The sequence below is a fragment of the Paroedura picta genome, chromosome 3 (assembly GCF_049243985.1).
Source record: "Paroedura picta isolate Pp20150507F chromosome 3, Ppicta_v3.0, whole genome shotgun sequence".
Classification (NCBI taxonomy): Eukaryota; Metazoa; Chordata; class Lepidosauria; order Squamata; family Gekkonidae; genus Paroedura; species Paroedura picta.
Window position 1 is genome coordinate 175,729,865 of NC_135371.1, and position 25,209 is coordinate 175,755,073.

A 25,209-nucleotide genomic window follows, 5' to 3' on the forward strand; every position below is an offset into this window, starting at 1 on the left:
ATGGACAAACTGGCTCTCCAGATGTCCATGGACTACAATTCCCATGAGCCCTGGCAGGGATGGACAAACTGGCTCTCCAGATGTCCATGGACTACAATTCCTATGAGCCCTGGCAGGAATGGACAAACTGGCTCTCCAGATGTCCATGGACTACAATTCCCATGAGCCCTGGCAGGAATGGACAAACTGGCTCTCCAGATGTCCATGGACTACAATTCCTATGAGCCTCAACAGGGTCTCGGGCAGAAAAAGGTCTTTCCCATCATCTCTGGCCTTTTGACTGGAGGTGTCGGGGATTGCACCTGGGACCGAGCAGAGGGTCTTCCGGGCTGGTCCTTCCCCGTTGACCTACCCTGCAAGACTGTTTTACTCCAAAGCGCCATGCCAAATACTAGCGTTCTCCACGGTGGAGACGTGGTCCCCGAGGAGGAGCCCTCCTGGCCCTTCTGCCAGCCTGCAGGCAGCACCAGCTGATGCTTTCTTTGCCAGACTAAGCAACACCCCCCTCCCCACCCCACCCCACCCCGGCTGGGAGCTTCTGCTTGCCCCAAGGATGGCTCTGCTTGTGGTTCCATTTGACTTTAATGAAGAATCTGTACAAACTAACGTTTAAAAGGACTGAACTAGCCAAGAGAGGGGATACAAGAAGAACAAAAAAGAAGAGCATAGAATAAGTCAGGGGTAGTCAAACTGCGGCCCTCCAGATGTCCATGGGCTACAATTCCCATGAGCCCCTGCCAGCGTTGGCTGGAATAAGTGGTCAGTGCATGGAGGGGGGGACTATCGGGGGGGGAGTCTTTGGGGCAAGGCTGAGCACAGGCCGGGTGGTTGCTGGAGGGGTGGGGGGGGGCACAGTTGAGGAGAGCTCTTGCAGTCCTTCCATCAGGGTGAGAAAAGCACCACCACGAGAGATCTTTCCTGGACGGGCACCTTCCTGGAAGGGCTATCAAAGACCTCTTTTGCCCAGAGAGTCACAGCGCTGAGATATTTCAGGCTGCCAGATATTTCCTTGATTCGTAGGGTCATCCTAAATCACAAGTGACTTGATGGAACATTACGACACAAACCTGCACATGGACACACCTTCTAATGGGCATGAGCATTCGGCCTGCGCCATGCCCAAGGGGGTGAACTCCACACTTGTGAAAGGCCTGAAGGAATGTGCTTGGGGGCACCCGTGGGAACAGCAGGCCACCCCCACCCCCGGTACGCGGAGGATTGTGGTTGCTCGTGTATCACTCCAGTCCAAATGCTGGCGCATCAGTGTGAACACACAGGACCCGCTGCGGCAGCTGAAGTGTGGCTCAGTTCATCTCCTTCCCTTCCACCCCCAGGAGGGAAGCTGAGTCCGAGGAGAAGCTAACCTCCCCCTTGAAACGTGAGTCGTTTAGGGTTGCCAGGTCCAGCTTGGGAAAGACCTGGAGATTCCTGGGGTGGGGCCCGAGGGGGTGGGTTTAGGGGAGGGGCTTCAACGAGGTATAAAGCCACGGAGTCCGGCTTCCAAAGTGGCCCTTTTTCTCCAGGGAAACTGTTCTTTGGAGATTCGTCGTCATCCCAGGAGATCTCCAGCTGCCACCTGGAGCCCGGCATCCCAAGCCCTCCAGGCCTCACCCCCCCATGACCAGCGCCGCTTCCCACCAGGAAGCCAAAGAGTGTTTTGTGGTTCCTCCCCTGGACTGCTGGTGGGCCATTTGGGAGCCCCCCAAACACGGGGCGCTGGAGCAGAAGTTGTTCTCGAGGGGGGGGATTTCCGCCAGTGGGCAGTTCCGCCGAGTCTCACATGAGTGTGCAGCACTGGCAGGATTTGGGCTTCCGCCGGCTGTGCTCCGGATCCTGGTCTTCCCCAGGGAGGGGCAGATCCACCTGTGGCGGGGACGAGGCGGGGTTGGCAGAAGTCCGGTTGCTGTCGCTCAGGACTTGCTGGCCCGTGGCCGCCGGGGACTTTAACACCCCCGCCTGGAGTGGCGGGTCTCGGGCGGAAAGGCCCAGAGGGGCTCCTGACGCCGTGGTCCCCTTCAGCAGGGGCTGCCGCTCAGAGCTGCGATTCTCCAGGGTTTCCGACGTCTCCCCTGCTCCTGCGGAGCCCAGGCTGGGACCTCTGCCTTCTTCTGCATCTCCGATTCCTTCTGCCTCTGTTGTGTCCAGCAGCGGCTGGAGGGTCTCTTGGCCGGACGAGGGTGGGGCGCTGGAGCAAAGGGACGCATCCTGCAAGGTGGGACTCTGGGCTTTGTCGCAGGCCGGGGCTGGTCCTGCCAAAGGAGACTTTTCTTCGGGGAGATCTGAGGCGCTCCGTCCTTCCATAAGAGGCTTGGGCGCCTCCTGGAAAGAGGGCGTTGGTGGTTCTTTGGAGGAGAGCAAGCCCTGATCCAGATGAGATCCTTCCTCGTTGGGGAGATTCGGGGAGGCCTGGCCTGGCAGGAGTGTCTGAGTTTCGTCTGGAAGAGCTCCGTCAGCCTCTTGGAGAGAAGGAGTCGGGTTCTCCTCACCGGCTGGAAAGAACTTCTCTGTGTCCTGCAGAACGGGGGGGATCAGGACGTGGAGAGCCATGGGGCTCCCCCCTGGGTCATCCGCAGAGGGTGGGGTCGGGTCTGGAAGGAAGACATCGGAATCTGGCCGAGAAGGGACCTGGGCTCCTGGAGACTTTGGCTTTGGGCCATCTGGGGCTGCCGGAGTCTCTTCCAAGGCTGAGATGGCAGCACCCTGGAGGGGAACCACGTGATCCAGCACCGGAGAAGGGGAGGTGTCTGGTGGGGCTCCTCCCGCCTCCTGCCTGGCCAGCTCTTCTCCCTGCCGACTCGTTTCCTTCGTTGTGTGCCAAGAGGAAGGTTCCAGTGCTGATTTTCCCGCTTCTGGAGGAGGCAAAGGGACCTCTTCTCCCGGGGGTTGTGTCTGGACTGGGCTCCGGTGCGGAGATTCTGCCCGTCCTCGCCCTTCCACTGGCACCTGGGTTGGGTGTTCCTGATGCCCTGTTCCAAGAGCATCACCCGTGGCCAGGGCTACAGCGGGTATCTCCTGGGCACCCCCTTCTGGCACCTCTTCCTGCCCTACCTCCATCCCCCCCGCTTCCGTAGCCGGAGACCCCATTTCCAGCGGCCCACCTTCTTGCTCCTTGGGAGAGCTGTTCTTCCTCTGCAGAAGGCTGGAGGGACTGGGGGGATCCTGGTGAGCGGAAAGCAGACCGACCGGCCCCTCGAAGCTGCCAAGCTGATTGTCCAGCGGACCGTCTCCAAGGGCTCCCCTTTGATCCAAGACCACGTCCCCAGGCCCAGCCTGGCTCCATCTGTCCCACCTGTCCTCCAGATTGGCGTGGTCCTCCTTTTCCTTCTCAAGGGGGCTCAGGCCTTGTCCAACAGTGTCCATGCAGCCGACCTCTTGCCCCAGGTGGTCTCTGATGACCATCTTCTCCATGGCCCACTTCCTCGGGTGGCTGGCAGGGGCTTGGCTGGGATCTACGCTCTGCCCGGCTGGGTTGGCAGGAGAGGCGGCCTCAGAACTGCCCTGAGGCTTCCGATGGTCCCCCTTCTCCTTAGGCACAGCGATCGACTCGGCTTTTGCCCCTTCAGGACCACCCCCGTCGCCAAAGAGATCTAGGAGACAAAGAGAACAGGGTGTCAGCCGCTCGGTTCCTCTGATAGGTCCCCTGCATTTGAGTTTTCCCGGTAATAAAAGGGAGCAAACCGAGAGGGAGCTGGCCTGTGGAAGGAGCTGCATGAAATAGATTTATTTCATTTATATGCTGCCCTATTCTGGGAACTGTCTCAGGGCGGGGTACATTATGTCAAGCAACACCGGCCGGTAAAATGGTTAATTGAAATCAATTAGAAATCTGGAAAGATGAGTTTAAAATTTAAAACAGCCTCAATATCGAAACCAGAGTAGAAGTAGCTACAGTCTCTGTTGGTTTCCGATTTCTCCATTCCCTTTCTCACTGCTGCCGTTTGCCTTTGCTTCTGCCATGCCTGCACCCTCCAGTCCGGCACCAGAGGGCTCTCCAGAGGCAGAGGATGTCCTGGGGGCGCCAGGAGATCCGGTTGCCACAGACCAGGAGCTGCCTGCTCTCCCAGAACCACCCAGGCTGAGCCCCAACCCTACTTTGTGAAACCCCCAAGACAAGACGTCCACCAGCCCTGAGGACTTGCCAGAGGAGCTGCCCTGGCAGCCCCAGGCCAAGACCCGGGCAAGCCCTGGATGGCAGCATTGCTGAAGGAGATCTACCTTGACACCTGTCAGAAGGTCAGCACACCTGTCAGCTTGCTGTCAAGGTAGATGGGGCCCGGCTGCACCTCCTTCCTCTGACGGGGCTAGATCCAGGTGCACGCCCTCTGCCCGAGGGATGCTCCACCCAGCTTCTGGCTATATCAGAAGGGCCTTGCCTTTCTGGGTACGACACATGTATGACCCTGCTTGTCTGTTGTTTTGCTTTTAGGTGTGTTCTGGTGAAGCTCCACCTCACTGACTCCCAGTTCCTGACTCTGGATTATGCTCCTGGCTCCAGACCCTTGGCCTTGGCTCCCAGCTACACTCCCAGCTCTAGACCTACGGCTTGGCTTCTGACCACGGTTTGGCTTTGACGGTTTATTTGGTTCTTGACCCCAGCTGGGCTTGACTCTGCTCCCTACCCCACTTGCTGGGTGAAAACTGGGTTATAAAAACCAATTCTTCTTCTAAAAGTGGAACTCCAAAACCCTGGCTAATGCTGTCTCCCCCAAATCCTTGACAGTTCTCTCTCCCCCCCCCCCGAATTACCACTGATTGATTGACTACAGAGATCAGTTCCTCTGGATAAAATGCCTGCTTTGGAAGATATATAAGGCTGTGTAACCCAATGACCCCCCCCCCCAAATCTCCAGGAATTTCTCAACTGGGAGTTGGCAACCTGATCTCTTGTGCAGCCACAGTGGACGGTGCTCACAAAATGCTCACCTCCATCCTGCATCCCTCCGTTCTGCAGATTCTCCTTGGTCTCCGCAGGAGCAGACGCAAGGGTGGATTGGGCCCTACTCCTTCCTGCGAGAAATTGAGGAGATGGAGCTGGTTAGCCGCCTTCTCCGTAAAATGAGCTCAGAGATGGCTGTTTAAGGTCAAGGAGGGCTGCTCGTTCTCATGCCAAACAGACCCTGGCGGGGGAGCTGAAAGGCCAGGGACGGTCGGCCATGGACTGTATTTGGATGGGAGACCACACAAGAGGTCCGGGGTTGCTGAGCAGAGGCAGGCCATGGCAAACCCCCTCTGGGTGTCTCTTGCCCTGGAAACCCCTCCGCAGTCACCCTAAGCTGGCTGAGTCTTGAAGGTGCTCTACGCCAGGGGTAGTTAACCTGTGGTCCTTCAGATGTTCGTGGACTACAATTCCCATGAGCCCCTGCCAGCTTTTGCTGGCAGGGGCTCATGGGAATTGTAGTCCACGAACATCTGGGGGACCACAGGTTGACTATCCCTGCTCTACGCCACCCCAAACGCCATGTAGAAAAGGGAGGAGGCTGATTCTGCAGAAGGCAGGACTCGAACTCAAGACATTTTCCCGAGGCTGATAAGATCATGTAGGAGGTGGAGAAAGTGTACAAAGAGAACTTTTCCTCCCCCTCCCAAAGGATTAGAACTGGGGGGCATCCAACGAAGCTGGTGTACAGTAGACTGAAGAGGGGCCAAAGGAAATCCTACTTTAAGCAGCCAGGGATAGAAATGGAGAATCCGCTGTGGGGGAAGACACCTGTAGAAGGGGATTAGGCGGTTTCATGGAGGAGAAGCTAATCAGGGGCTGTTAGCCATGGTGACTAAAGGGAGCCTCCAGGGTCAGAGGCAGTCAACCTCTGGATCCCAGAGACAGGAAGCAGTATCAGGTTCTATGCCCTGTTGCTGGTCCTTGAGGGCGTTTGGCCGCTGGGAGAGAGGGGAGGCTGGACTGGAGGGACCCTCCCTGGCCTGACCCAGCAGGGCTCTTCTGGGGGTCTTCTCAGGGGAAGGCCTCAGCCTCTCTGCCCTGTGGCTGGCCCTGCAGAGGGCTGGCCCCTGGGTGAGACGGGAGGCTGGACTGGAGGGACCCTCCCTGGCCTGACCCAGCAGGGCTCTTCTGAGGGTCTTCTCAGGGGAAGGCCTCGGCCTCTCTGCCCTGTGGCTGGCCCTGCAGAGGAGCTGGCTGGCCCCTGGGTGAGACGGGAGGCTGGACTGGAGGGACCCTCCCTGGTCTGTCCCAACAGGGCTCTCCTGAGGGTCTTCTCAGGGGAAGGCCTCGACCTCTCTGCCCTGTTGTTTGCAGGTGGATTGTGTCCCCAGGTAAACCCTAATGTGGAATGACTCACCTTCAGAAGAAGATGAAGCAGTCATATTAACCTGAAAGCAAAAGAACAGAACTTTACCCCAAAAGTTTTCAAGTAACAAGACTGAACAGGGTTCTTTGGGCTGCTTGTCACACATTCTGCTGTTACAATTGTCCTTCAGACTGCAGAGCTCAGTTCCCCTGGAGAAAAGGGCTGCTTGGGAGGCGGGACTCTGTGGCCTTGGACCCCACGGAGGGTCAGGGATGCCAGCCTCCAGGTGGGTCCTGGATATCACCTGGAGTTAGCAGTGGTCCCTGTCTGAGCAGGCTGTTTTCGTTCATGTCCCACTGCCCATCACAAGCGGTCCTTCAATCCCTGCCCCTCCCTCCCTCCCTCTGATGGCCCAGAATTGAGGTGCTGCTGGCTCCTACCTTCTCCAGGCCCTCCTTTGACTGATGGGTCTTATCCCTGAGATCCTCCTCTGACAGGGGCTCCCGCAGAACCTTCCAGGTCTCTAATTTGTCTGCCTGCTGCATCTGCATCTGGAGGCTTCAGAGAGAGAGAGGGGGGGGGAGCGTTCCTATGAGGGGCAATTTCGCTGGACCAAGAAGTCACGGGGAGTTGAGCATTTTGCTCTTCTGGTTGTCAGCTCTTCTGGTTCAGAGGCCCGCAGATCAGATGCCCTGAGTCCTGCAGGCAGATGGTGGACTTTGACCCCATAAAATATGCCCTGGTGACTTCTATAATTAACGGCACAAAATGTTCTACCTGAGGACATTCTGAAACTGTAGCTTGCCCCCAAAATATGGGGTTCCAGGTTGCTGGAACTGGCTGCAGAGCATGTAGGACAGGGCTAGTCAACCTGTGGTCCTCCAGATGTCCATGGACTACAATTCCCATGAGCCCCTGCCAGCAAACGCTGGCAGGGGCTCATGGGAATTGTAGTCCATGAACATCTGGAGGACCACAGGTTGACTACCCCTGATGTAGAATGCCTTGAGAGCAATCCTTGGTGGGGCCAGTTCAAAGGGGCCACTTTAAGCTTAAGACTGCAGCAGCCTCAAAATTACCCCCCACCCGCCGCCCTGTTGCCACACCCATCCCCACAAGATTATTTTAAGAACCCTGAGAATTAGGTCACAAGGAGAGCCTGTCAAGACTGTTCCACCAATCAAAGAGTCATTGAGTGGGTACACGAGACAGGGACTTTCCGGTGGCAGCCCCACAATAATAGACCCCCCCCCCTTCCAGGAGCCTGTGCCCGACAACCGCACTTTTGATTTTCAGGAGGCCCTGGAACTCTGGCCTCTGTAGGACTGCATTTGACTATAACAGCCCTGTGCTGTGATCTTAAACTCTGGTTCTTATGTTGTGTACGAATTCGATTTAATCTATTTTGTTGAGGCTGCAAGCTGCCTTGAGCTCCGCAAGGAAGAAAGGGGGCAAATAAATACCGACTTCAAGGTCAGTATCGGCTTCAGAAGGAAGTCTGCAGGCACACAAAAACCTATGCCTAGAATTAAGGTTGGCCCCGGACTCAGACTGTGTTCTGTTGCTCCAGACCCTCACGGCTCCCCCCTGGATCGACCCCCTACCTGGTCAGCCTCTGCTGCAATTCCTCTATGTGGGTCTCCGCCTCACGAAGGGGGCTGGAGGGGTCTGGGTCATCCGGAGACACCGAGGTTCCCTCCATCAGCCACTGTTCACGCAGGGACTTCCTCTGGGGGGGAGAGAAAGGGGGAAGGGGGGGAACACACGTGAACCCACTGAATTGTACTGGAAAGGCAGAGCAATAATGCAGTGGGTAGAGTTCTGTTGAGAAAAGTGCAGAATACGGATTCAGACACAGTGGCATGAAAGCCTCAGCATTCACGCTGAGGCCCCCTCAGAAGGCCAGGCAGGAAGGGATGGGCAAGACCTTGGCCTGAGACCCTGGCTCAGTGGCAGAGCCTCTGCTTGGCAGGCAGAAGATCCCAATTCAATCCCCACCATCTCCAGTTAGAAGGACCAGGCAGGAGGGGATGGGCAAGACCTTGGCCTGAGACCCTGGCTCAGTGGCAGACCCTCTGCTTGGCAGGCAGGAGGTCCCAGGTTCAATCCCTGGCATCTGCAGTTAGAAGGACCAGGCAGGAGGGGAGGGGAAAGACCTTGGCCTGAGAGCCTGGCTCAGTGGCAGAGCCTCTGCTTGGCAGGCAGAAGGTCCCAGGTTCAATCCCCGGCATCTCCAGTTGAAAGGACCAGGCAGGAGGGGATGGGCAAGACCTTGGCCTGAGACCCTGGCTCAGTGGCAGAGCCTCTGCTTGGCAGGCAGAAGGTCCCAGGTTCAATCCCTGGCATCTGCAGTTAGAAGGACCAGGCAGGAGGGGAGGGGAAAGACCTTGGCCTGAGAGCCTGGCTCAGTGGCAGAGCCTCTGCTTGGCAGGCAGAAGGTCCCAGGTTCAATCCCCGGCATCTCCAGTTGAAAGGACCAGGCAGGAGGGGATGGGCAAGACCTTGGCCTGAGACCCTGGCTCAGTGGCAGAGCCTCTGCTTGGCAGGCAGAAGGTCCCAGGTTCAATCCCCGGCATCTCCAGTTAGAAGGACCAGGCAGGAGGGGATGGGAAAGACCTTGGCCTGAGACCCTGGCTCGGTGGCAAAACCTCTGCTTGGCAGGCAGAAGGTCCCAGGTTCAATCCCCACCATCTCCAGTTAGAAGGACCAGACAGGAGGGGATGGGCAAGACCTTGGCCTGAGACCCTGGCTCAGTGGCAGAGCCTCTGCTTGGCAGGCAGAAGGTCCCAGGTTCAATCCCTGGCATCTCCAGTTAGAAGGACCAGGCAGGAGGGGAGGGGAAAGACCTTGGCCTGAGAGCCTGGCTCAGTGGCAGAGCCTCTGCTTGGCAGGCAGAAGGTCCCAGGTTCAATCCCCGGCATCTCCAGTCAAAAGACCATTCTCTGCCTGAGACCCAAGAGAGCTGCTGTCAGTCTGAGCAGACAATCCTGACTTGGAAGGGTCTGACTTAGTAGAAGGCATGTGTATATTCATACCTCTAAATGCCCTTTCATCCCCAGAGGTCACATGAGCAGATATCAACCTGACTCCCCAGCACTTCTTGTTTATCCATTCATCTGCCACCACCATCCTTTGGTCCATCCATTCCTGCATCCCCATGTCCTGCAGTACCTTGAGGCGCTGAGCTCGCAGCTTCTCCTGCTCCAGATCCAGCCGGGTGCTCAGGATGAGCTCGTGCAGCTTGCGCCGCGTCTGTGGGAAAGCAAACGGAAGTGGTGATGGTGGCTCAGTGGAAGAGCCTTTGCTTTGTATGCAGGAGGTCCCAGGTTCAATCCCCGGCATCTCCAGTTAGAAGGACCAGGCAGGAGGGGATGGGAAAAACCTTGGCCTGAGACCCTGGCTCAGTGGCAGAGCCTCTGCTTGGCAGGCAGAAGGTCCCAGGTTCAATCCCCAGCATCTCCAGTTAGAAGGACCAGGCAGGAGGGGATGGGAAAGACCTTGGCCTGAGACCCTGGCTCAGTGGAAGAGCCTTTGCTTTGTATGCAGGAGGTCCCAGGTTCAATCCCCGGCATCTCCAGTTAGAAGGACCAGGCAGGAGGGGATGGGAAAAATCTTGGCCTGAGACCCTGGCTCAGTGGCAGAGCCTCTGCTTGGCAGGCAGGAGGTCACAGGTTCAATCCCCGGCATCTCCAGTTAGAAGGACCAGGCAGGAGGGGATGGGAAGGACCTAGGCCTGAGACCCTGGCTCAGTGGCAGAGCCTCTGCTTGGCAGGCAGAAGGTCCCAGGTTCAATCCCCAGCATCTCCAGTTAGAAGGACCAGGCAGGAGGGGATGGGAAAGACCTTGGCCTGAGACCCTGGCTCAGTGGAAGAGCCTTTGCTTTGTATGCAGGAGGTCCCAGGTTCAATCCCCGGCATCTCCAGTTAGAAGGACCAGGCAGGAGGGGATGGGAAAAACCTTGGCCTGAGACCCTGGCTCAGTGGCAGAGCCTCTGCTTGGCAGGCAGGAGGTCACAGGTTCAATCCCCGGCATCTCCAGTTAGAAGGACCAGGCAGGAGGGGATGGGAAAGACCTTGGCCTGAGACCCTGGCTCAGTGGCAGAGCCTCTGCTTGGCAGGCAGGAGGTCCCAGGTTCAATCCCCCGCAGCATCTCCAGTTAGAAGGACCAGGCAGGAGGAGATGGGAATGACCTTGGCCTGAGACCCTGGGTCAGTGGAAGAGCCTCTGCTTGGCAGGCAGAAGGTCCCAGGTCCAATCCCCAGCAGTATCTCCAGTTAGAAGGACCAGGCAGGAGGGGATGGGAAAGACCTTGGCCTGTGACCCTGGCTCAGTGGCAGAGCCCCTGCTTGGCAGGCAGGAGGTCCCTGGTTCAATCCCCGGCATCTCCAGTTAGAAGGACCAGGCAGGAGGGGATGGGAGGGACCTTGGCCTGAGACCCTGGCTCAGTGGCAGAGCCTCTGCTTGGCAGGCAGATGGTCGATCCCTGACATCTCCATCTAAAAAGGACCAGGAGAGCTGCTGCCAGTTTGAATGGGCAATACAGGCGAAGACCTGATTTAGTATAAAACAGGTTCATGTGTGCTCATGTGTACTTCCTCGCTAGGGAAACTTGACTTGATGTGTTTAAAGCAGCCTTTCTCCACTTTTTTACTGTTGAGAAACATTTTTCTGGTTTCAAGAAATGGCAGAAGTGGGTTTTGAAACAGATTATTTGAATAGCTTACAGGACTGGCCGGTTAGAAGAATCATGCTGTATTTATTCACTCATTTAAATCTTCTCACCCTCCCTGCCTCGCAGCCGCCAAAAAAGCCACTCTTGCAATAATGCACCATTCCGTGCATTGTCCTGCATGCGCCGCTCGCCGTGCCAACCCCACCTGGATGCGTCGGTCCCTGTCTCTGCACCACGGCACCTTCTTGGCTGCCCCTCCAAGGGCAACCCCCTCCCCCAGCTGAATCTGTGCCTGTCCCAACCCCAGGCAGGGCTCCAGGCCTTCCTCTGGCTTTTGGTTGTGTTCAGGCTCCAGCGGATGTCTAGTGAATAATTTATGTGTTCCAAGACGGGATGAGCCAAGGAAAGGAGCTCTGGTTACGCCAGGCCTGCTCCAAGCTTCCCATGTAGGAGGGAAAGAACTTGGAGGCGAACGCAGGCCTGCAGAGTTTGGGGATATAGTCAGGGACGGAAGTTCTCAGCCAACCCAGTCCCCAGGGGACTCATTTTTGGTAAAGGGCATCCCCAGTCCTTCACCCCCGTTTCATTCTCCTGCACGTGTGTAAACTTGGCATCTTTCCCTCCTGGGTTGCAGGTGAGGATGCTGGCATGCCTGGGACAGGAGAAGTTATTCCGAGAGGAGCCATAATGCCCCAAAGCTTCCGCAGGGCATAAGAGAAGGTCAATAGAGAGAATGCAGGCCTACCCTTGGCTTTGACCCGGAAATTACAACGGGTACAAAATGCAGCTGCCAGGGTCCTCACTAGATCACCTTGGAGGGCCCACATGCAGCCGGTGCTTCGTCATCTCTGCACTGGTTACCAGTCTGCTTCCAGATCAAGTTCTGGTTTTGACCTTTAAGTCTTGGGCCCAGCGTATCTGTGGGACCGCTTATGCCCCCCGAAGGGCACTTTGCTCTGGGGGTATGAACTTGCTGGTTGTCCGGGGCCTCCGGGATATCCACCTGGCCTCAACCAGGGCCTTTTTGATCCTAGCCCTGGCCCTAACCTGGTGGAAGGAGCTCTCGGGAGAGCTGAGGGCCCTGATGGAGCTGTCAGCATTCCACAGGGCCTGCAAGACGGAGCTCTTCCGCCAGGTCTGTGGTTGAGGCCAGGTGGAGGTCCCGTTGTTACCATCTGGGATCCCCTAGTATCATTGAGGTCAGGACCCTCGATCCTGAGGAAAGAGCTCCTTGACTGCCAGCTGGACAGGGGGTGGCGAGTGGAACTCTAATGGGCTGCCCTCTTTTAAGGTCTTAAGGGAATTTTAGGGGTTGCATTGTTTTATGGTAAACCGCTGCGAGTCTCTTTGAGAGAGGTGGTATATAAATAGGAAGGAAGGAAGGAAGGAAGGAAGGAAGGAAGGAAGGAAGGAAGGAAGGAAGGAAGGAAGGAAGGAAGGAAGGGGAGGGAGGGAGGGAGGGAGGGAGGGAAGGGAGGAAGGAAGGAAGGAAGGAAGGAAGGAAGGAAGGAAGGAAGGAAGGAAGGAAGGAAGGAAGGAAGGAAGGAAGGAAGGAAGGAAGGAAGGATTGGGGATGCCTCTTTCCCAAAAATCCCCTGGAATTCCAGCTCATCTCCAGACTGCAGAGATCAGTTCCCCTGGAGGAAAGGGCTGCTTGGGAGGGGGGACTCTGTGGCCTTGGACCCCAATGAGGGTCAGGGATGCCAGCCTCCAGGTGGGGCCTGGGGATCCCCTGGAATTCCAGCTCCTCTCCAGACTGCAGAGATCAGCTCCCCTGGAGAAAAGGGCTGCTTGGAAGGGGGAACCTGTGGCCTTGGACCCCACGGAGGGTCAGGGATGCCAGCCGACAGGTGGGGCCTGGGGATCCCCTGGAATTCCAGCTCCTCTCCAGACTGCAGACGTCAGTTCCCCTGGAGGAAAGGGCAGCTTGGGAGGGGGACTCTGTGGCCTTGGACCCCACTGAGGGTCAGGGATGCCAGCCTCCAGGTGGGGCCTGGGGATCCCCTGGAATTCCAGCTCCTCTCCAGACTGCAGAGCTCAGTTCCCCTGGAGGAAAGGGCAGCTTGGGAGGGGGACTCTGTGGCCTTGGACCCCACTGAGGGTCAGGGATGCCAGCCTCCAGGTGGGGCCTGGGGATCCCCTGGAATTCCAGCTCCTCTCCAGACTACAGAGATCAGTTCCCCTGGAGGAAAGGGCTGCTTGGGAGGGGAGACTCTGTGGCCCTGGACTCCCCTGAGGGTCAGGGATGCCAGCCTCCAGGTGGGGCCTGGGGATCCTCTGGAATTCCAGCTCCTCTCCAGACTGCAGAGATCAGTTCCAATGGAGGAAAGGGCTGCTTGGGAGGGGGGACTCTGTGGCCTTGGACCCCACTGAGGGTCAGGGATGCCAGCCTCCAGGTGGGGCCTGGTGATCCCCTGGAATTCCAGCTCCTCTCCAGACTGCAGAGATCAGTTCTCCTGGAGGAAAGGGCTGCTTGGGAGGGGGGACTCTATGGCCCTGGACCGCACTGAACCCCCTCCCACCCTCCAAAACAGCTATCTTCTCCAGGGGGATTGATCTCTGCAGTCTGGGAAGCAGTTGAAAATCCAGGGGATTTCAGGGTTGCCAGCTCTGGTTTGGGAAAGACCTGGCGATTTGGGGGCTGGAGCCCGAGGAGGGGAGGAAAGGGACATCACCAGAATACGCCATAGAACCCTCCCTCCAAAGCTGCCCCTTGCCCCAGAGAAGCTGGTCTCTATTGTAAGAGTAAGAGATCTCCAGGCCCCACCCGGAGACTGGCAACCCTAGCCAGGCCTCAGTGGGGTCTGATTCTGAAGATTCCACCCACTGGAGCTGCTGTCTTCTGCAGGGGAACTGATCTCTGTCGTTTGTAATCTGGGGGGGGGGGGAATCCCCAGGCCACACCTGGAAGTTGGTAACCCTACACCATCGCGGGGCCTAGGTGCAGGATCCTGGCTGAGAGCCAGGGCCCCTCTCTGGGCTTTGAGGGGGGAGGAACACTTACCGAGATGGATTTCAGGCGCTGCGCAAAGGGAGAGCTCTGCTCCATGGTCCTCCTGAAAGACAAACCGAGGATCTCGGGACTGGGTCCAGGGGACGGGGATGCCAAGAGGAGGCCGGCTCCTTCTCTCCCTCGCGCTCCCTCTCCGCCTCCACATCCCTCTCGCGTCCTTCCCTGCAATGATCTCTGCACACCAACGGGCAACCTCCTTTCACCGCTGGCCTCAGGCCCTGCATTTGTGGCGTTCCGTCAAAAAGTACTGACGCCAACCTCCAGGGGAGACCCATAGATCTCCCAGTACGACCAGACCTCCCCTGGAGAAAGAGGCTGTTTTGGAGAGTGGACCCCTGCCCCTTCTCTCCCCAAACCCTCCCCATCATAAAAGAGTAGCAATGACCACTATTTGGACTCTGGTGGTGGTACAGGAAGTGCTTTCAGGTTGCGGCTGGCTTACAGAGACTCCAAGGCGAGAGATGACCAGAGGGGGCTGACCCTTGCCTGCCTCTGCGTAGCAACCCTACCCTTCCTTGGTGGTCTCCCTGCCAAGTACTAGCCAGGGTTGACCCTGATTAGCCTCCAAGATGTGATGAGACTGAGCTAACCTGGGCCATCCAGGTCAACATAAGAGACATCCGGGGGCGGTTGGCCCTTGCCTGCCTCTGCGTAGCAACCCTGGCCTTCCTTGGGGGTCTCCCCTACCAGGGCCTATCCTGCTTAGCCTGCCAAGCCCTGATTAGGTTGGTCTAATCTGGACAGAAGAAAAGAGAGGTTGTTAGCCATGGCCCACCTCTGCATAGACAACCTGGACTTCCTCGGTGGTCTCCCCTCCAAGGACTATCTAGGGCTGACCCTGCTTAGCTTCCCGGATCTGGACATCCGAGGCAACATAAGAGACATCCGGGGGCGGTTGGCCCTTGCCTGCCTCTGTGTAGCCACTGTGGCCTTCCTTGGTAGTCTTCCCTCCAAGCACTAACCAGGGCTGCTGAGCTTCTGAGATCTGGCCATCCAGGTCAATGCGTAGGAAATCTGGATTATTAAGTCATGTGAGAGTCACCAGCACTGCATCTTTCCAGTTACGCAAAGGGAAGATCTCTGGCTCGTTCGCTAGCAGTGCTGGCAGGCCCGTGTTTGGAAGCAATCATTCACTACCCCCACCCCCCCCGTCCTGGGCCAGGCTGCCAACCCAAGCGTGACCGACTGCTGTCTCATGATGACTGAGCAATGCCCAGCCCCGTGAAGGTGTGGCCCCGGTGCCCTCATGTGGAGGGCATGTACTAAGCTCACAAGACCCGGGGCTTCTGCCATACCCCCCCCCCTCCGCCAGCCCTGAGCTGTATGGATCACGACGAAACACAGAAAGTGCTTTGCCAGGCCCCTCATTCAGTGGAAAGGGCATAACGGGATGATTCTGAAGCCATCCTTACTGTGCAGCCCTCAGGACGCTTTCTTCACCTCGATGGGCGAGGCTAGTCTGAGCTTCCCAGACCTCCAAAGCTAGAGGGTCAGCCTTCTTTGGGAAGTCCACGGTTGCTCTGCAGAGGCAGGCAGTGGAAAAGCATCTCTGTTCCTCTCTTGCCCTAACCTGGAGGGCCCTGGCTGTCCCGATCATCTCAGAAGCTAAGCAGGGTCGGCCTTGGTTAGTCCTTGGATGGGAGACCACTGAGAAAGCCCAGGGTTGCTGTGCAGAGGCAGCCAAGGGCCAACCACCTCTGCTTGGGTAGATGGCTGGAGGGTGGAATCGCTCTCCATTGGTAGGGGTGCCAACCTCCAGGTGGCAACTGGAGATCTCTTGCTATTGTAATTCATCTCCAGACTGCAGAGCTCAGTTCCCTTGGAGGAAAGGGCTGCTTGGGAGGGGGGAGATTCTGAGGTCTTGGACCCCACTGAAGTCCTCCCCGAATCCTGCCCTCCCCAGGCTCCACCCTCCAAATCTCCAGTTATTTTCCAACCTGGAGTTGGCAACTCTATTTGCTTGCAAAGGGCAGCACATGTAAAAAGTAGGGCCTGTCTGGGAACAGCTTCAGCCCCCCCCCCCCAGTTGTTGTGATTGTTCTTAGGCCCACCACACAAGATCACGCCAGGAGCAGACGGATTTGGGCTTGATCCGGCAAGGCACTGTTTACCTTCTAAACAACTCAGGCCGGGAGTGATTTTTCCAACAGCCAGTGATGGAGGTTCAGCCCCGAAGGTCGGGGACGCCCTATGAAAGTTTCTGGGGACTGTGGTCTCTCCTCCTGGGCCTGGTTTCCTGGGGGGTCAGATCCCACTTGTGATTTGGTGCCCCTGAATGTGTCCCGTGAACAACCCGTGCTTCCAAAGGAGCTGTTTTCTCTGGGGCAGCTGATCTCCGTGGTCTGGGGGTTTCCAGGCTCCACCTGGAAGGTGCCAGGCCTGTAATCAGGGAAGGTGGGGGCAGGTGCTATTTAGACTGTCTGTCTTGGGGGCCCCAAAGGCCCAGCAGTGATGAACTGCAGCCATTGGCCTGACAGTTTTGGATGGACAGACGTGAGCTCTGCTCCCTGCCTGGAGAGTGACTGGAGGCCTTTCCGGCTGCCGCCAAATCCCTTTTGCGCTCCATGGAGTCCTTGCTACATCAGCAACTCCCAAAGAATGCCAAGCACAGGTGCTCTTTGAACCACGGCCCAGGGAGGACTCCTGCCTTCCTTCCTGCCTGCCTTCTCATCCTACTCCAATTTCCTTCCTTCCTTCCTTCCTTCCTTCCTTCCTTCCTTCCTTCCTTCCTTCCTTCCTTCCTTCCTTCCTTCCTTCCTTCCTTCCTTCTCATTTTACTTCCAATCTCTTCCTTCCTTCCTTCCTTCCTTCCTTCCTTCCTTCCTTCCTTCCTTCCTTCCTTCCTTCTCATTTTACTTCCAATCTCTTCCTTCCCTCCTTCCTTCCTTCCTTCCTTCCCTCCTTCCCTCCTTCCTTCCTTCCTTCCTTCCTTCCTTCCTTCTCATTTTACTTCCAATCTCTTCCTTCCTTCCTTCCTTCCTTCCTTCCTTCCTTCCTTCCTTCCTTCCTTCCTTCCTTCCTTCCTTCCTTCCTTCCTTCCTTCCTTCCTTCCTTCCTTCCTTCCTTCCTTCGATCTCCCCCCTCCCACTCCCTCCCTCCCTCTCTCCTTCCTTCCGTTTCCACTTTCAATCTCGTTCCTTCCTTCATTTTTTCAAAATTATGCCATATCTTTCTGCCTTCAGAAGGACTCCATGAGTCCGCTCTGGGCACAATTAGGGTTCCCAAATTCCAGGGGGTACCTGGAGATCTCCTGCTATTCCAGCCCCTCTCCAGACAACCGAGATCAGTTCCCCCTGGAGAAAAGGGCTGCTTGGGGGAGGGGGGGGCTGTCTGGCATTGTGCCCCACTGAGGTCTCTCCCCTCCCCAGACTCGGCCCTCCAAATCTCCAGCCATTCCCCAACTCAGAGCTGGCCACCCTGGCACAAGAGAGCACCCGGCCAGTTGCCAACGAGTCCTCCCTTGAGGAATACAACTTCAAGGCCTGAATCACATAATCATAGAGCTGGGAGGGACCTCCAGGGTCAAATCCTCACGCAGCCCTGGCTTAGAGTGGCCAGATCCAGGCTGGTAAATACCTGCAGATTTTTGCTGTGGGGGGGGGGGGGGGCTAAGAGGTGGTGTGAGGTCCAAGGTCTTCTGAGGGGTCCAAGGTCTTACTGCTCCTCCCCCAAGCTGGATCTCAGGAGCTACACAGGGTGGGTTCTGGTTGGGCTTTGAATGGGAGACCCCCCCAGAAACACCAGGAGGCCGAGCGTCTCTCGCCTGGCAGCTTGACAGTCATAGGGTCTCCTGGCTGCAGGCCATGCCATGAATAATGTTGCCCCGTCCCCAGCTAGATATACAGCCCTGTCTGGTGCCCAAAATGCCACGGGCATAGCCCAACCATGCCAGGCCAGCAAGGGGCACCGCCACGAGCACCAAAAAAAAAAAAAATCCAAGCCCCCCTGGGGCACCAGCAGTGTTTTGGGTGGGCAACCCTGGGTGATAAGTTCCAGAAGGGGTACAGGTGAGGGTAGGGCTTGGGGAGCGGAGGGGGTTCATTGGGGTCCAAGGCCCCAGAGTCCCCCCTCCAAAGTTGCTGATCTCCCCAGGAGAAATGATCTCTGCAGCCTGGAAGCCAGCAATTGTTCCAGAGGACCTCCAGGGCCTGCCTGGAGGTTGGCCACGGCTGCACGTGAGGCTGGGCTGGGCACGCACCTGGAGCTGGCCTCCCTCCCTCCCCGCTGCCCTTGCTGGAGGCTGCAGTCCGCCAGGTCTTGCTCCCGCCCTCTGGGGAGCCTGGCTGCAGAGCCCTGCTGGGGGAGGGTCCCTTCATAGCGCTCCTGCAGGAGACCACCGTCTCCAGGCAGGCAGGCGTCCCACTTACCGGTGCAGCTCCCAGGAAAGGCCCTTGCAGGTGGGGGCCCTGGCTGAGGTCCCAGCGAGCCCAAAGAGGCCGTGCCCGGGCGGCAAAGTCACCGTGGAGCCATCTTCCTCCCCTCCCGGCCTTGGCGGGGCCCGGCTCGGCTGTGCTCTGCCTCGTGTGCCAGGAGACGGCGGGTGGGCAGGGAAGGCGGCTCCGGCCGGAGCTGGTCAGGCCGGTTTGAGCGCCGCGAAAGCCGAGAAGCAGACGGACGGGGGCAAAGGCGGGCGAAGTCCCCCGAGCCGGCAGTGCCCTTGAGAGATGCCTCCGCTTGCCTGGGCCAGAGACCTTATCAGCTGTTGGAGCTGAATTATTTACCAGCATTCCAGGCTGCCTCGTTGGGTTACCTGCCTGTTTTGTCTCCTGCGCTCTGCGCTCTCCCTCCACAAGGCTACTCCGCTGCCGTGCCAAGCTGAGCGGGGAGGGACGCTCCCACCCCCAGGAGACGAGGTGAAACCTGAGTCCCCGGGCCTCTGCGGCAGAAGTCCTGCCCGATCCTTCCCCAGGATCCCTCTGCCCACTGGGGAGGCAGGACCACTGGAAGCTGAAGACTAAGGCCTAGCATTCCTATAGCCATGCACAATACCCCTGCAAGGTAGGCCAGTGTTCACAGACCTGCATGGGGCAGAGGAAAGCAACTGCTGTGCCCCAGGCCGACCAGTGCACTTTAGCTAAGACAAGATTCGAATTGGGGTCCCACCGAATGACAGCACCGTCTTTCCACCTGTGCTTGTGCTCACTGGCGTTCCGCAGAACCTCGCTGGCTCTTCCCTTCTCTGGCTTCTTTTGGCCTTGCTTAGAGTTGCCAGGTCTGGGTGGGGAGATTCTTGGATGTTTGCAGGACACAACCTGGGGAGAGCAGGTGAGGGAGGGGGAGGGGGAAGTTGGCAAGCTCAACCTCAAGAATCCTGCCGGATTGCTGGCAGAATGGAAACCTCTCTGCTCCTTGGAAGACGGCCAGGGGACCACTTAGAACAATAAACGCCCCCGAGACACATTCAGCTCTGCAGACGAGGCCTTGTAGATGGGGGCAGAATCCCGTCTGCTGGGTTACGGTTGCCAGCTCTGGGTTGGGAAGGACCTGGAGACTTTGCGGTGGGGCTGGGAGTGGGTGGGATTTGGGGTGAGGGACCTTAGTGGAGTCCCCCCTCCCAAGCAGCCCTTTCCTCCAGGGGAACTGATCTCTGCAGTCTGGAGAGGAGCTGGAATTCCAGGGGATCCCCAGGCCCCACCTGGAGGCTGGCATCCCTGACCCTCAGGGGGGTCCAAGGCCACAGAGTCCCCCCTCCCAAGCAGCCCTTTCCTCCAGGGGAACTGATCTCTCCAGTCTGGAGAGGAGCTGGAATTCCAGGGGATCCCCAGGCCCCACCTGGAGGTTGGCATCCCTGACCCTCAGTGGGGTCCAAGGCCACAGAGTCCCCCCCTCCCAAGCAGCCCTTTTCTCCAGGGGAACTGATCTCTGCGGTCTGGAGAGGAGCTGGAATTCCGGGGGATCCCCAGGCCCCACCTGGAGGCCCACAAAAGACCTGCCAGAAAATGAGAACAACAGAAGAAAAGAAAGCTGATAGGTTGGCTATATACAAACAGAGAATCTTCTTTATTCTTAAAGATGCAATTCAAATCCAAAACAAGCTCCAGTAATTAACTCATTTTCAAAGAGAAGTCTCTTCCTCAGTGGCTTATCTTTCTTAAATTCCAGTGATTTTACAATTCGTGCTGAATCAGTCACTGCGAGAACCCTTTATGGAGACCGGCTGTCGCCACGGAGACCCCCCATCAAAAATAACTGGAACCTAAGGTCCTTTTTTGCTTCATAGACTTATGCAGATAAGAACGTACTGTAAAATCTCCTTGAAAACAAATTATTCGCTGGACCTCATTCTGGCTTCGACTTGCATCTTTAAGAATGAAGAAGATTCTCTGTTTGTATATAGCCATTTTGTCAGCTTTCTTTTCATCTGTGACCACCTGGAGCTTGGCATCCCAATGGGCTGGGTCTGGCCAGACTAGACAGAAGCCCATCTTGTTCCCTTTTGATTCACAGGACAGCAAAGCAGAGCTGAACGTTTCTTTTTCTAAAATTCTCTTTTTGAGATATAAAGCTTATATATATAAGCTGATATCCAGAATAAAACTTTGTTGATTTTCGACTCGAGCGTTGTTGCTCCAGACCAGGGGTAGTCAAACTGCGGCCCTCCAGATGTCCATGGACTACAATCCCATGACCCCCTGCCAGCGTTTGCTGGCAGGGGCTCATGGGAATTGTAGTCCATGGACATCTGGAGGGCCACATTTTGACTACCCCTGCTCAGACCAACACGGCAACTCAGCTGGATTTTTTGAGATGTAGCCACAGAGGTCTCCTATTTTCCTTTTTTCTCTGTCGTTTCTCTTTGATTCTCTTTGCCGTTCTTTCACGTGACACGCCATAGGGTGGCGCTGTGGTGGGCAGGCAGGAGAAACACTGCTTGCCTCTGAGCTAAGGTTGCAGGCCTCCAGGTAGCCCACCAACCAACCAGCCAAACGTCAAAAGGAACACGGGCCGTGCACTAAACCAACAAAAGCCGAAAGGCCCGTGTAAATCCGGCTCCCTAACTAAATACTGTAAACAATACAGTGCATTTTCCAACAAGGATCTATTCATGAACAATGCCATTGGTACCTAGGCCGGTGTGAACCGTCAGCATGGCTGAAACGTACACAAAGGATAATAATGAAAACAGGTCCAAGAAGGATAACGGAACATAAACAAAACAGGATTCAAGGAGAGTTCGTGCCAAAGGCACATTTTGTCTCTCTTCAGGCTCCTCCAAGGGCCGGACCAGAACTCCTAATCTGCACAAGTCTAGGAATCAAAAATGGCTTCTCTAGTTCTCCCACTCGGCTAATAAAACTTGAAGAACATGAGCAGTTTTCCACAATTAAACAGGGAAAATGGCCTTTTTGTGGCAAAGAAACCTCAGCATGCCAAAATTGTATCCTACTGATGTCCTGCCCCACCCCAAAATCCTTCCTCCTCAGGCTACACCCCCAAAACCTCCAGGTATTTCCCAACCTGTAGCTGGCAACCTGACTCGGATAATCCAAACAAACTGCAGAAACTCCATCCCTGCCTGCCCTTTCTCTTTCTGAATTTCTTTTTTGGCAAAACAGAAGGGACTAAAAAATGGACTCCCAGTTCCACGAAAGAGGGGAAAAGAAAAGGATTGCAGCAGATTTCAGGGAGACACTGAATAAAGAGGAATTAAGAGAATTTCTCTTCGCAGCCTAACCAAGAAGAGCAGTAGAGATTGGCGATGCTGCGCCCCCTGCTGGTTTCCAGTCTCCACTGCACCCTCCTTGCCTTGGGACCTGTCGACCTGGCATTCTTGCATCCCAAATCCCGATAGATCACTGTCAATCACTTTTTGACCTGCAAAACAGCTTGTGCTGCCCCCCCCCCCCCCGCAAAGTCACAGCTGCCAAGCAAAGCAAACTCTGGATCCACAGCCAGTTTTGAGTCCGGGGCAAAGTCCAGCTCTTGGACCAATGGAGCAGGTTGGAGGTCCCCTCTAGCATCGCTAGGGATGCCAGCCTCCAGGAGGGGCCTGGGGATCCCCCGGCTTTACAGCTCACCTCCAGGAGACCAGTTCCCCTGGAAGAAAGGGCTGCTTTGGAGGGTGGGCGCCACTGAGGCCCCTCCCTCCTGCAAATGCCACTCACTCTTGGTTCCACCCCCAGAGCCTCCAGGTATTTCCCGACCCAGAGCTGGCAGCCCTAAGCACTGCTCTCCACTCTTTCGTGCCGAAAAGTTTTGAGGGTTCAACTGCAGCAGCATTTTGTTGGAAGAGCCCTTAAATGCTGATCTCCTCATTTCCAACCCACCCAAATTCAGGAGTCAGTCAGTCAGACTGAGTTTTCTTTCTAAGGAGCCGGCTTGGCGTAGTGGTTAAGAGTGCTGGCCTCCAGTCTGTTGAGCCTCCGCCCCTCCTCCTCATGCGGCCCACTGGGTGACCTTGGGCTGGTCTCGGTTCTCTCAGAGCTCTCTCAGCCCCACCTGCCTCACAGGGTGCCTCTGGTGGGGAGAGGAAGGGAAGGGAATTGAGACACCTGAAGTGTCTTGGTCCAGTCACAGTCCTGTTAGCGCTGTTTTGCAGAGCAGTTCTCTCAGAGCTCTCTCACCTGCCTCACAGGTGGGGTTGTGGGGAGAGGAAGGGAAGGCAATGGGACGCTGCCTTGAGACTCCTTTGCATAGTAGAAAGCAGGGTACAAAGACCCTAACCCTTCTTCTTTTCCCTCTCTCTTTACAAAGCTGTTTCTATGCCCAGTAAAGCGATTTATTCTTGAAGCAGACGGTGCTTTGCCCCCTCCTTTGAGTATTTAAACTATTCAGCCATCGCATTTCTCTGACCTTTGAAGCATAAAATAGAGTTGGAAGGGGCCAAAGAGGCCAGATGGCCCAAGTCCCTGTTTCATGCCAGCCGCCAGGTGGGGCCTGAAGTTCTCCTGGGCGTATTCTGCACACAAGAGATAATGCACTTTCAATGCACTTTAGAAGTAGATTTTCCTGTTCCGCACAGGAAAATCCAGCCGCGAAAGCACATTGAAAGTGCATTATCTATTGCAGGGGTAGTCAAACTGCGGCCCTCCAGATGTCCATGGACTACAATTCCCAGGAGCCCCTGCCAGCATTCGCTGGCAGGGGCTCCTGGGAATTGTAGTCCATGGGCATCTGGAGGGCCGCAGTTTGACTACCCCTGATCTATTGTATGCAGACTAGGCCCTGGATGGCGGAGATCTGTTCCTCTGGAGAAAAGGGCCCCTTTGAAGGGTGCACTTGGGGGCATTGTGCTCTGCTCGGGGTCACTCCTCTCTCCAAACCCCGCCCCCCCATAATCTCCAACCCCCCCCCCCAAATTCTCCAGGAATTTCCTACCCCGGAGCTGGCAACCTCTTTGGGTGAACTTGCAAGTTTCAGCAACTTACTTGCGAGTAGCACTCAGGGGATCCTTGGAGACCAGAAGGTAGTCTTAGGAGTCCGGGAACTGTCCCGCAGGCTCTCTGCAGCCTCTGTCCTCTTTGCAGGACAAACGTTCCTACGCCCCAAATATTTTTCAATAAATAAATCCAGAGTGATGGTCAAGGACAGTTTGTGAGATGATGACAGCAAATGAACAAACATGTCATATGTTTATGGGGAAACAATGGGCATTGTACACCCTCCACCCAGGGAAGGCGGAAGGCTCCAATCCTGGGAGACAGGAAGAAAGGGGGAAGCAGTGGACGAGGGCCGTGGGATCCTGCTGACGGCTGAATCCTATTCTGGGAGGTCCACTGCGTCTCCCTGTTCGAGTCTGGGTACATTTGTTAAGGCAAGTCCTTTCCGGATTACATTGGCCCTTGGATGGACAGCTGATGGGGAATAAGTTCAGGACAGACCAAAATAAATACTTTGACACACAGCGTGATCAAAAGGTGGAATTCGCCACCAGAGAATGCAGTGATGGCCGCAGGAATAAACAGCTTTCAAAGGGGATTAGAGAGATTTGCGGAGGAGAAGGCTATCAGCTGTGGCTACTAGCCATGGTGGGTGAGGAGAACCTCCACCTCCAGGGGCAGAAATCCTCTGATTCACAGAGCAAGGAGGCAACCTCGGGGGAAGGCCTTGGTCTCTCTTTCCTGTGGCTGGCCCTGCAGAGGAACTGGCTGGCCAGAATGTCAGATAGGAGGGACCCTCCCTGGCCTGACCCAGCAGGGCTCTTCTGAGGTTCCAGTAAAGGAATGACCTCCAAAATCGCCTGCCCTCATCAGCTTGGCTCAACCTTGCAGAGAGAAGGTTGTGGCTTCCTCATCTGAGCCACCCCATCTCCTGCTGGATCTCCTCTTCTCATAATGTGAGCCAAAGTTCTGCCATTCCAACAGCCAAGGTGCGGTCCGGTTTGATTTGTTTTGGAAGCCCCCCGTTTGTCTTTTCCGTGGCATGGAACTCAGTTGTGATTCCGGGAGATCTCCAGGTTCTACCTGGAGGCTGGCACCCACTACAGCGACATACACTTCCCCATGAACCGGTATTCATCCGAATGCCTGGCAGGCTTACAGGCTCAGCCTCTCCCTCCCCCTTCCTTTTCCCAGGGAGATCAAGCGGTCAGGGGGGCGTGTCAGACACTGGCGGACAAAGGCCTAGCCGGGATTAGCAAGGCCGGAATAGAAGGACTTTCTTCTGGCCCGATAGGAGAAGCAGCCGGGTCAGGGAGGCTGTTTCATAACCTGCTCAGGAAGTAAGGTCACCCCTAGGCCTTTGGGTGCCCCAAGTCGACTGGCCTCCAGCCTCCTCTCCAGACTGCAGAGATCGGTTCCCCTGGAGAAGAGGGCTGCTTGGGAGGGGGGGCTCTGTGGCCCTGGACCCCCCTGAGGTCCCTGTCCTCCCCAGGCTCCTTCCCCAAATTTCCCAGCCTGGATCTGTCCACCCTACCCCCATCTGAGCGACGTGAACCAAGAGGCACCCTTTGGGATGCTTCGCAGAAGGGGCTGCATCACAGTTCTCTGGCCATACCTGATTGTTTCTGAAGGAAGAGGCTGAGGGTGACTTTCCTTGCTGGGAAACTCCCTCTGACCGAGGTGCCCCTGGAAAGCACCCTGGGAACTGGCTGCTGCCACTCAGAGACCTCCTGAGGGCCTCTAGACTGACCCGCTGTGAAGCTAGTCTTCTTGCACAACACCAGAACAATAATGACACTGCTGGTGAGGAAGAGATTAAGAGGGTTGCCAGACCCCCGTGGAGGAAGGGACCCCCCCCCACACACTGCCAGGCCTCACAGCTTTTTACTCCTTAAAAAGAGGGAGACCCAGTCGATGAGCAGCACTACCTTATGCTGTTGGCCACTTGGCCTTGGAGTG

At 56.4% G+C, this 25,209-nt stretch overlaps 2 protein-coding genes across 4 annotated transcripts in view; one reads left to right on the forward strand and one right to left on the reverse strand.

The window, feature by feature from the left end:
• Nucleotides 1-563: 563 nt before the first annotated feature.
• Nucleotides 564-21,020, reverse strand: PALM3 (paralemmin 3). Its single transcript, XM_077324312.1, has 9 exons — nucleotides 20,996-21,020; nucleotides 18,298-18,499; nucleotides 13,922-13,973; nucleotides 9,417-9,497; nucleotides 7,850-7,974; nucleotides 6,686-6,803; nucleotides 6,297-6,327; nucleotides 4,924-5,007; nucleotides 564-3,587 (listed from the first exon to the last, which is right to left on the reverse strand). The coding sequence occupies exons 1-9, from the start codon at nucleotides 21,018-21,020 to the stop codon at nucleotides 1,777-1,779; spliced, it is 2,529 nt and encodes an 842-aa protein (XP_077180427.1). The 3' UTR covers nucleotides 564-1,776.
• MISP3 (MISP family member 3) overlaps nucleotides 4,408-25,209 on the forward strand; it is a 38,546-nt gene continuing 17,744 nt past the window's right edge. The window contains exon 1 of one of the 3 annotated variants that reach the window (XM_077329819.1): nucleotides 4,408-4,559. The gene's annotated coding sequence lies outside the window, so the exon portion shown is untranslated. The remainder of the gene's footprint in view (nucleotides 4,560-25,209) is intronic. The other 2 variants (XM_077329821.1, XM_077329820.1) reach the window with 2 other exon arrangements.